This window comes from Rhincodon typus, chromosome 3 (assembly GCF_021869965.1).
Source record: "Rhincodon typus isolate 14 chromosome 3, sRhiTyp1.1, whole genome shotgun sequence".
Classification (NCBI taxonomy): Eukaryota; Metazoa; Chordata; class Chondrichthyes; order Orectolobiformes; family Rhincodontidae; genus Rhincodon; species Rhincodon typus.
The window spans coordinates 17,955,626-17,967,984 of NC_063334.1; the positions used below are offsets into that span (position 1 = coordinate 17,955,626).

The following is a 12,359-nucleotide window of genomic DNA, read 5'->3' on the forward strand; positions in this document are numbered from 1 at the left end:
TCTGCTCCTCTGATGCTGCTTGGCCTGCTGTGTTCATCCAGCCCTGCACCTTGTTGTCTCGGATTCTCCAGCATCTGCAGTTCCTACTATCTCTGATTCAATAAAAGTTTCTGTAGATGTGTGAAGAGTAAGAAGATTAGTGAAGATAAATTTAGGTCCCTTACAGCCAGAAACAAGGAAAGTTTTATAATGGGGAACAAGAGATGGCAGACAAGCGAATGCTTCTGTTCTGCCTTCACATAGGAGGACACAAATGATATCCCAAAGACATTCAGGAGCACAGGTTCTAGTGAGGGGAGAAACTGAAAGAACGTTTTAGTAGGGAAATAGTGTTGGGAAATTGATAAAATTAAAATCTGACAAATCCTCAGGTCCCAACAATCGACATCCTAGACTACTTTAGGAAGTGGCCCTAGAAATAGTGGATACATTGGAGGTCATCGTTCATGATTCAACAGATTCTGATACAGTTCCTTTGGACTTGGGAGGTGTGGTTTGCAAAATTACCCTGCTATATGAAAAGGTACTAGGGAGAAAACAGGGAATTCTAGCCTGGTTAGCCTAATGTTGGTAATGGGGAAAAATGCTAGAGTCCACTAAAAGGTTAAAAGGATAAAAGATTTAGTAGCAGAGCAATTGGAAAATAGTGACAGGATCGGACAGAGTCAGCATGGATTCACTAAAGGGAAGTCATGCTCGACAAATCTACTGGAGTATTTCAACAATGTAATTAGTTGTGTTGATAAGGGTGTGCTAGTGCATGTGGTTCATGTGGACATTCAGAAGATTTTCTGTAACATCCCACATTAAAAATAAAGTTAGCATGTGAAAGTAGAGAGGAAAGGATTTGGGTAATATACTGACGTGGTACTGAATTGGTTGCCCCACAGGAAACAATAGGAATAAATGGGTCTTCTTCCAAATAGCAGACAGCGATTAGTGGTGTACTTGTAGGAATCAGTGCTTGAACCCCATCTAGTCAGACTGTACATGATTTAAATGAGGGAACTAAATGTAATCTCTCCAAGTTTGCAAATAACACAAAGCTGGGTGGGAGGATGAGCTATGAAGAGTATGCTTCAATATGATTTGGACAAATTGAGTGAGTGGGCAAATGCATGATAGATTAAGAACATGGAGATAAATGTGAGGTTATCCAATTAGGGAGGAAAAACAGGAAGACAATTATCGTAATGGCAATAGATTATGAAAAGGGGAGGTACCTGGGTGTCCTTGTACACCATTCCAGAAAAAAAGCATGTGGCTGATGCAGATGGTGAAGAAAGCAGATGGTATGTTGGCCTTCCTAGTGTGAGGATGTGAGTATAGCAGTAGCAGAGTTTTGCTGCAGTTACAAAGGGCCTTAGTGAGACCACATCTGGAGTATTTTGTATAGTTTGGTCTCTGTACTAGAGGACGGATGTTCTGGTTATGGAGGGCACCCATAGAGATGAAAAGATACTGCAGCACTGATTTACAGAAGATCATAATCAAGATCATAACAGTCTTTGAACCTAAGGACTATCAATCTTTCAAGTCCAATGAGAAGGTTTTTGGGAACAATTTTGGAAAATCTCCATATTGCCTGAATTTGAACAGTCAGCACTCTACCCTAATCAGATGTCACCAATGGTTGGTATCTCAATGTACCACAGGCTAGACCAATGGGATTTTAAAGTGCAACTGAAAACAAACTATGATATTGTTTTCTCTAGGGAAAGAGACAGAAGGAGGTAACAAAGAATGGAAAATGTGATTGGAGAGCAGTACAAGAAAGTGATTAGAGACAAACTTATCTGTGAATTCATAGAATCCTTACAGAGTGGAAGCAGACTATTTGGCAAATTGAGTCTATACCAACCATCCAAACAGTTTCCCAACACCCCAGACCCACCCCCTACCCTATCCCGGAAACCCTGCACTTCCCACGGCTAACCCACCTAGCCTGCACACCTTTGGACTGTGGGAGGAAACTGGAGCACCCAGAGGCAATGCAAACAGACACAGGGAAAATGTGAAAACTCCAAACAGACAGTCACCCGAGGGTGGAATCAAACCCGGGTCCCTAGCGCTGTGAGGCAGCAGCACTAACCACTGAGCCATCGTGTCGGCACTAGTCTCATTTCTGGAATGAGACTAGCAAAGAAGGTGGCCTATGAAAATGGGCTAGTGAATGTGTGGAGGGAGAGATTGAGAAATAATAAGAAGGCAGTAAAGACTAAGGAGAGAATGTACAATAAGTTGAGATGGATTTTTGATAGGGGAGAAAGAGAGGACTGAGATCGTGGAAAGATTTGGAAACAAAGATGAGAATTTTAAAGTGGCTCCCAGTCAAGCAATGTAGATCAGCGAGCTCAGGTATGGAAGGTTGACATTATTTGCTATGATTTAAGATGAAGGCACTTGGACGACATCAAGTTTCTAGAGGAAAGAATGTGGTAGACCAGGCAAGAATGCATTGTAATCGTTGACTTCAGAGATAACAAAAAGATAAAAGAACGTTTTAGCAGCAAATGAGCTGATACAGGGCCAAATTCAGGCAATGTTACAGAGGATGAAGTGGGCCTATTAGTGATGACGTGTACGTCTGTTTGGAAATTTACCTAGCAATCAAACACAACACCAAGGGTGCATACAATTTGGCTGAGTTCCAGACTGCAACAATGAATGGAGTCAATGGCTAAGGGATGAAATTTCAAGTGAGCACTGAAACTAATGGCCACAGTGTTGCCAAAAAAATTATTAAAGGAAATCTTTGCTCATCCAGTACTGGATTTTGGATAAACTACCTGATAATTTAACAATGGAGAGTCAGGAAAAATGGCGGTGAGATAGAGCTGGGTGCAAATTCAGCACATTTGTGACAACTAAGAAACTCTGTTTCCTTCCCCCACCCCCCAACCGCCCCCCGCTCCCCCATAACAACATGTCCACCATTGCACTCTAGTGTCAACAGGAAAAGAGGGCAATAGAGAAAAGTGAAAGAGAATTTTTAAAAAAAATTAGTCTGATTATTATTGCTTGTAGCTTCACTATTGAACTGTGACAGCCTAATCGCTGTAAAAGCATTTTCTTCCCATTGAACTGTTCTTCTAGTGCTCCTTGCATGACATTGATGGGAATAGAAGCAGGTTAAAATTATCCTGTGCCTCTTGCAGATTAGAGTGCTGGCAGCTCTGTATCTTTAATTGACTGCTCTTCCTGTGTGCTCTGATGGTGGACATTATCATACTTGCCACCCTGACACCCCTTCATTACTGAATTGACAACTATGCCACATTTATATTGGAAGTGTGAGCTTTTAGAGTGCAACACTGCATCATACTGTCTACTGACACCACTCTTTAGTGAGCAGAAAACAGACTTCTATGCTGAAAGTGTTTAACGGACTACATATGTTGGTCTTTCAAAGATAGAAATAATATTTAAATTTAGAAATAATAGGCCAGGATTTTTGTGCTTTTGTAAGTCTAGAAACTGAGGAGGTTCATACAGTTCTGAGGGGATTTATTAAATTATAACTTTAAATCTTAAGGCATTTATGCTGTGACTAATGTGACACAAAGAACTGAAAGCTTCATATCTGATGTCAAATTGCTTTCACTTCTCTGTATTCTTGTGTTGCTATAAAGTAGAGACTACTTTGCAGTGACACAAGTTGAGAAGTACAGTTTGGAAGTCTTTTTAATAAAATGTGGGTCCCTTTGTAAACAGTGTTAATAGGTTGTCTTGAACCCCAGCTCTTTTAACTTTGGCAGTATCCCATGTAAATCCCGAGCTCTTCATTCAGGTTCCTAATTTCTAAAATAAAACAGCATTTTAACAGTCTGTTAATAACTATTAGAATCAAATAAAATTATTTTGCTTCCATTTCAATGATTGTGCTTCTCATTTCATCTTGACCTTTGGAAAATTGATCTGCTGGTTAGGTCACTGCATTGGTTATGCAGACATTTGGCCAGATTTTGTGCCTGTTCTATCTAGATTGCTGGGAAAGGAATCCTCTCTCAGGAATAGAGTTCTATTGTAGAAATTCAAGTCTGGTGGGTAACACATATTGTCCTGTTCCACTCTTAAGTTAGGACTCGCATGGGTGAAACAGGCAACACTGTTCGTGTGCAGCTTTCTTTCTCTGTCTAAAATTATTGCAGTGTACTCTGTAGCCATTTTTCTTTTCCTGCTCATGTTGGGACAGCATAATTCATAGTGTTATTACAAATTGTTTATTTCTAAATAAATTTCTAAATTAATTCTGTCAACATCAGAATAAGTTACCCTCATAACTCAGTGACAAGGAATTGGTATGCATCATTTTGATGCAGTGGGTATGGGTGTGCTGCTCACTGCTGTTAGGAAAGAATACAATAGATACATAAGTCAATGAGGAGGAAATGTTAACTCAAGTGACTGAGCTTTCACCTCACTGTGGTTACTCCCAGTAGTCAATGGATCCAACTGGTTACACAAATTCTATTGATTTTTGTCTCAAAAAGGTGCATAATCTAATGGTTGTATGCTGCAGAATTGTAACAATTTTAGGTATTTCTGTTATTTAATTACATTAGGCAGATAAACTCTGTCACTTTCATCACCAACATGCCAAATAAATATTTGCAAAACTACACACTGCAGTGAGGAAAAAGAATATCAGGCTAGGAAACAGATACTGCGTGATCTCTAACTCAATGTAAATGTATCGCACTCTGGAAAATACTTTTGGATGTCAAAATCTGCTTTCAGAAATAGCTGCAATGCTTGGAACTCACAAAATCAGCAAAATTCCATCTTAAAGATGGAATAAAAATCCAGTCAGTAGAATGCAGTTTTAGGCCGTGCTGTAAGCTCGATTTAATGTTTCCTTGGGTGTGAAGTGAAATGGTGATTCGTGGCTTTGCAGAGTCATGTTGTTACTTTACATAGTATGAAATGAATAAGCTTCAAAGTAGGAATAAAACAAAGAACTGCGGATGCTGTAGATCTGAAATATAAATAGAAATTTTTGGTGAAACTGAGCAGGTTGTGGGCACCTGCAGGGAGAAAGCAGAGTTAATGTTTGGAGTCTGATGATCAGTTCATCAGAACTGATAGAAACTATGAGAAAGTGATATTTATGCTGAAGATGAGGTGGGGCAGGGTGGGGGAAGAGGTGAGCAAATAGTTGGAGATCAACCCCAGAGAGAGAGAGAGCGAGAGAGATACGAAAGGGGTAGGCAGACAAGATAACTAATAGTCAGCCAGGACAGAGGAGAAGCTAAGTAAATGACAATGAGAGTAGGAGAGAATGGATAGACTGTGTTGAGAGCAACCGATGTGATGTGATAATGGGATTGAGTGTGGGTGAGAATGGGTTGACTGTGCTTGAGGGCAGCCCACGTCATGACATGACCAGGATGCAGGGATGAGTAAAAAACGTGGAAGGACGGAATTGCATTCTAAGGTTATTGAACTCTATGTTGAGTCTTAGGGGCTGCAGGGTCCCCAAGCAGATAATGAGATGTTGTTCGTCAAGCTTGCACTAAGGTTCACTGGAGTATTGCAGCAGGCCCGAGACAAAAAAATGTCTCAGACAACTGGATGTTTGGAGTCATTTTTATGGAAAGAACATAGGTGTTGTGCAAGATGCTCTCCATGACGTAGAGGAGACCACATTGTGAGCAGCGAATACAGTGGTCCAGATCTTCCCCCAACCCAATCTCATTTTCAGCAGATGACCTTTTGCTATCTGCTATCAGTTCTGATGAAGAGTCACTGGATTCAAAACACAGATGCTGCCAGATCTGTTGCACTTTGCTTCAATTACTGTTCAAAGTAGGAATATTGGCCTGGATTTTGCTGTAATAATAATGCTGATGAGATCAACACAACTATTATAGAGTGCATGATTTATATGGGCTTCAGTAAGGCATTCGACAAGGTTCCTCATGAGTAGACTGCTTGGCAAGGTTACATCACATCGAATAGAGGGAGAACTAGCCATTTGAATACAGAACTGGCTCAAAGATAGAAGATAGAGGGTGGTGGTGGAGGATTCCTTTTCAAACCGGAGGTCTGTGACCAGCGGAGTGCCACACGGATCAGTGCTTTTTCCATTGCTTTTCGCCATTTATAAATATGATTTGGCTGTGAACATACAAGGCACGGTTTGTAAGTTTGCAGATGACACCAAAATTGGAGGTGCAGTGGACAGTGAAGAAGGTTGCCTCAGAGTACAACAGGACCTTGATTAGATGGGTCAATGGGCCGAGGAGTGGCAGATGGAGTTTAATTTAGATAAATGTTAAGTGCTACATTCTGGAAAGGCAAATCAGGGCAGGAATTGTGAACTTAATGATAAGGCCCTGGGGATGTTACTGAAAGAAGAGATCTTGGGGTACAAGTTTTGGAGTACTGCATGCAATTCTGGTCTCCCTGCTATAGGAAGGATGTTGTGAAGCTTGAAAGTGTTCAGAAAATATTTACAAGGATGTTGCCAGGGTTGGAGGGTTTGAGCTATTGGGAGAGGCTGAAGAGGCTGGGCTATTTTCTCTGGAGCATTGAAGACTGAGAGGTGACCTGAAAGAGGCATGGAGACCTTATAAAATCATGAAGGCACAGATAGGGTGAATAACACAGGTCTTTTCCCCGGGGTAGGGGTGTCCCAAACTAGACGGCATAGGTTTAAGGTGAAAGATTTAAAAGGGTCCTAAGGGGCAACTTTTTCACGCAGAGCGTGGTGCGTGTATGGAATGAGCTGCCAGTGGATATGGTGGAGGCTGGTACAATTACAACAGTTAAAACAATCTGGATGGATATATGAATAGGTAGGTTTAGGGGCATATAGGCCAAATGCTGGCAAATGTAACTAGATTAATGTAGCATTCTGGTCGGCTTGGACAGGTTGGAGCATAGGGTCTGTTTTTATGCTGTACAGCTCTGTGACTCTAAATCAAACAGCAACCTATAATGCCCACATATTTTTGTTTCATTTTGTCTTAAAAAAAAGTAGGTTTTACTGGCAAGGATAGCATTTATTGTCCATTTTAACTGCCTTTGAAAGATGTTAATGAGCCACCTTCTTAAAAGTTTGTAAGATTGTTGTGTGGGTACATCTGCTGTACTTTTGGAAGTGGGTTCCAAGATTATGACCCAGGGACAGTGAAGGAAAATGATATAGCTTCAAGTCAGGGTGGTATGTGACTTGCATTGGACATTGTAGGAGGTAATGCTTTCATGTGCCAACTATCCTTGTTCTTCTCAATGATGGAGGTTGTAGATTTTGAAGGTACTATTGAAAAAGTCTTGTAAAGTTGTTGCATTGCATCTTGTGAATGGGATATGGTGCACTGGTAATGGAATGAGTGATTGTTTAAGGTGCTGGATGCACTGCCAGTCTAGTAGCTTGCTTTGTCTAAGCTGTACTCATCTAAGAAAGTGGAGAGTATTTCATCACAATCCTGATGTGGATGACAGAAAAGCTTTCCAAAATTAAAAAATGAATTATTTGCCAAAGAGTACATAGATTTCATCAATGCGGTGGCACAATGGCTCGATGGTTAGCACTGTTGCTTTACATTGCCAGGGACCCAGGTTTGATTCCACCCTCGAGCGATCTCTGTGTGGAGTTTGCACATTCTCCCCGTGTCCACGTGGGTTTCCTCCGGGTGTTCTAGTTTCCTCCCACAGTCCGAAGATGTGCAATTTAGGTGGATTGGCCATGTTAACGTACCCATTGTGTCCAGGGATGCCCAGGATAGCTGGATTAGCTGTGGGGAATGCGAGGTTATGGGATCAGTCTGGGTGGAATGCTATTCTGAGGGTTGGGTGGATTTGATGGGCATATCTGGTCATGAGGTTACAGACTGTAGTTAACTATAATGCTACTGATGACCCACAGTGCCCCATGATGGCTAGTTTTGAGCTATTAGCTCTGTTCTGAATATTTCCCTTTAGCATGCTAGCAGTGCCATACAACACGCGAAAGGATACTCTTAATATGAAGATAAAATCTCCACAAGAGCTATGTGGTGGTCACTCTTACAAACACTATGACTGACAGGTACATCTACTGCAGGTAGATTATTGAATGTGTTGGATGCCAGATCGCAGTGAGATGCAGCAATTCCTTTGAACAGTTTGAACTGCCATTGTAGAACCCAACTTATGGGTGTTTACACTGTAGTGGAAGCTTACATCAGTGTTAGGGGCTGCAAACACATCAGTGGAACTGGTCACCAGTTCTGTGATGGAAACAGTCGGCTACAGTCCCACATAAAGACCTGTGTGAAGTTGGAGCTAATCTCCTTGACCTCCTGACATTGCCTGCAGTTAGTCAGTCGGTCATTTTGGTAGGTCTGCCTGCACCATGTGTATTGACATATCTGTCAACCTTCTACTGTAGACCACCCCAATGTGCTCTGCAGCAGACACTCTGTACAGCCTTGCCTTCAGGGAAGCTATGGCTTCTCTGCCGTCGCTTGAACAAGTCCCCATCATTGATGCTGCTTCTATGTCAGTCTTTACATTCCTGAGCTAATGACTGCAAGGGAGATTGGGTGACATATGTTTCTTCATTGACCATTCTTCATCCCCTCCCCCCTGCCTGGTCAGGTGGCAGTTCTCGAGTATAGAAAAAGAGAATGTTGCAAGGGTAGGGTTATGGTGAGTGAAGGGGAGGAAAGAAAGATGTCCATGTTTATACCATCTGAAACTTGTCAATGGGAAGAGATTTGTGGGATTATGAGAAAAACAGATTATGAGAAGGATTGTGTATGGGCTCACCAACAACTGCCATTGTTTTAGCCCTGCATCTGTCTATGGGCTTGACAGTGGCTAGTCTAATAATGGCAAACACCATCCCCTCCATGGGATAAGGATGTGCAGATGTGCTTGTTTCCCATTGACTCGGTCTGGTTGTCTCCGGTTATCTGCCACTTAATCTGCAAAAGAAAGGAAAATATTTCAGTGAGTGTGCCGATGAGCCTGGATAGTGTGGTCATTATGCCTGATTAGCTGTCAGCATGTGCAAGATTTGAAATGTTGGTGAGTTTTGCAGAAGTGATACGTATGTTGCAGGGAGATGAAGAGATAAATGTGAGGTATGAATTGTGATTGGTAGGAATTTATGGCAGCTGAGCAATTGGGATGTGGTATATTGAACAACTTATGTGGCTAGTAACACATTCGGTGGGATATATATTTGAAAATATGGCCTTGACCACTTGTGTGAGGTAAATGACTTTTCATGGGACTGCATAAATGTCCTCAGGGTTTGATATCTTGTGTTAGATCACATCTTTTTAAACTCTACAGTGCAGCATTGGGACATATTGGAGCTTACTCTCTGCTGTGTTGTGTCATTAACGAGTGTTCCAAACCTCAAAGCTCACTCTATAATGACTTTGTCGGCATCAATTCCATCACGGTGCACCTTGCCTTTAACAGGTGCAGTCAACATCAAGTCAGGGGTTAATTAATGTTAGCCTCTCATAATTTTGAGCCCTGCTCAGAACTTAGCACTAGCTGCATCAGAAGTGATAACCTATAGGCTCATACCCCTTCACAATCCCTCACCACCTTTTCCAGCCTTCTCCAATTTTACCATCTGTATGTCTAGTGAGGATTATCCAATGATTAGAGTACCTGTTCCAGTGTATTAGTGGGCAATTCACCACGATTGAAGAGGTGAGCTACTGTTTGCCTATTCACACGGCTCACCTGTAGAGGGCAGCACGCACTACTGGCCTCCCAATTACAATATGTAAACATTTGAAAGCCACAAGAAGTCAATGGGTAGCTGTCGGAATGAAATATGGAAAATATCATTCATCACTGCTTGCTGCAAAATCTGGACCAGCGTCTGGCTAATCTCAAATAGTACAACAAATATGTCTTGTTACGAAAAAATGCTTGCAAGCCTTTTTCAATCTCTACTATTTCTTAAGAAATGATGAATTTGAAAGAAAATTGCATGTTTGCAAGCAAATGGAAGAGGTTTTGTTAAATATTTTAACATTGTAAGTGTTTATATGCATTTCCTGTTTTTTCTAGAGGATCTAACTTGCTGGTGGAGCATAATACAGGGGGCTTCAGCGTCTACCAATCTGTGGGAGAGTGGCTCGAGTCCCTTAAGATGGGTCGGTACACAGAAAATTTCAATGAGTGTGGATACACCTCTTTGGATATTGTGACAAAATTAACCTTGGAGTGAGTAATTTTCCTTTCATTTTTGTTGTTTGTGCTGCTTGAAAGGAGTTAGCATAAACTATTGGAGAGTGGGTAGAAATGAGTTATGTTTTTTCTACTGGACTGTCCAACTCCACAAATAGGAAAATGAATTGAATAAGGAGTCATTATTCCTTTCTGTGCTCCCACCTGATCTATGTCCAATGAACTCACCATAACAACATTCCCCATGCTTATCTGCATTGACTTTGACATTGCCGTTGACTTGACAAGGTGAGCAGTAGGTAAGCAGCTCCAACAGTCAGTATTTTAATCAATTCTATAACAGGAAGTCAGTTTCACTATCTTGTTACTACATGAACTACACTTAAGTAATACCCATCAGAAAATCTACACAGCTGACAAAATATTTTCACTCCTATCCTCAGAAAATCAGTTCTGTAAGCTTTAGGAAACATTTCAACAGTGCAATATTGTTACCACACAAATATTCATAGTTCCTCACTGCCTTGTATGTTTATTACAAATGCTCCAATACAGTGAAGCTCTGTGCTTGGCTAAATACCTCAGAATTTGCAAATTTACTGGAATGATTTTTCAATCAGAAAATACTCACTTTGCTTTCTATCATGGCCCACATATGGATTGAATCACTTTATGTCCACACTCAAACTAGCTGTTCAGAGTGCTGCACAGGACCTTGTAGCTCATGCCCCAATGGAAGAGAGGAGAGCTCATTTTCACAAATTGTGGAAGCACAAGCTGGTGAATCAGTATTCCTTCCGTATTTTAGGCTTAAGATAGTGAAGATCAATGTATCAATGGTCCTTTGCAGTTTATGCATGGAAAGAAACAAAGTTAATGTTTCAGGTCACAATGGGTCTTAATCACAACTGAGGAAAGAGATATGTTTAGAGGTGGTGTGAATGACTGGATACCAATGAATGATTGTTTTTTTTTAATGCTTCAAATTTCTTTGCAATGGCTGCAATGTATTTAGTCACACCTCATCTGGACACTTTTTTTTTGTTTCTTTACTATATCCATTTCCACATCCCTTGACTTTTGCACCACAGAATCACTTGTTGTATAATATCTGTTGCCATCCACATGCTCTCCATTTCCACTTCCTTAAAACGTATTACGTTTTTATCTTCCTTCAGTTTCAATGAAGCTCAGTATTGAGTTGAAACATTTACTGTTTCCCTCCACAAATGCTGAGTATTTCCAGCACTTTCCCTTTATATTTCAGATTTCTAGTATCTGATATTTTGCACTCTTCATATTATTATCCCTTTAATACTGCCACTTATTATCTTTGCCTTACTATTCAGTTTACAGAGTTATATTGTGGATTCTGTGAATATGTAACTATAGCTTTAAAACAAAAATGAGTACTTATTATTGAAAGAATTAAGCTTCTGTGATTTCTGTTTCTGGATTATTTGTTTCCCACGACAGTAGAAAAATGCAGAATGAATACTTTTATTCAGATTTGCCCACTTTTTATGTTTTTTTTCTGATTTCTTGCCTTTCCACTGACTTTCCAAGTGGCATTTGGGAATGTGGTACTATTCACTCCTCTATAGCTCATGTATTATTATGCCTGCTTGCATCTGTGTCCACTGTTTTATCATTTGGTATCAATTTCATCAAAGGGTTTAAATTTTCCACTAAGCTAACCTGTTTGTGTGAATTATGATTATTCTTTTGAGATCAATTCAAGTTCACGTCTGCAGTTGTAAAGCAATTTGACAGCCTTCCTCTGTTCGTCTGACTGGTATCAACAAAATGGTGGGGACATGTTACAGTGAGTCCAGCTGCTGCCTATACACCCTGACTTTGATTTCCCCAGCGCTGCACAACTGCTGGCAGGATCGAACAAATAAAGCATTCTCCCATCCCATTTAACCCTCAGTCCCTACTGATACACTCCATCCCACCAGCCACTGACACTGCTTCACATCAAGAGCTCCCAGCCGTAGGATTGTGCCAGTGTGCACAATTATCGCTGAACAGGGAAGAGTTTGTAAGCTACTCCAACCAAAAAGAGGAAAAGCATTGACCTTTGTTGAGCTTTCTAACAAATTACCAATAAAGCTTACAACTTGTGAAGAGGAAGCAGTCCAGTTTTCACCAACTATTTACAAAAGAAACGGTGGGTTTGATACTTTGCTCTTGGACATGCAGAGTTTCCA

The 12,359-nt window shown here is 40.9% G+C and overlaps 1 protein-coding gene across 1 annotated transcript in view; it reads left to right on the plus strand.

The window, feature by feature from the left end:
* LOC109932498 (ephrin type-A receptor 5-like) overlaps positions 1-12,359 on the plus strand; it is a 305,440-nt gene that overhangs the window by 292,783 nt on the left and 298 nt on the right. Inside the window, exons 14-15 of the mRNA XM_048619959.1 lie at positions 8,378-8,487; positions 10,027-10,182. Of these exons, the coding sequence (XP_048475916.1) occupies positions 8,378-8,487; positions 10,027-10,182 (266 nt within the window). The remainder of the gene's footprint in view (positions 1-8,377; positions 8,488-10,026; positions 10,183-12,359) is intronic.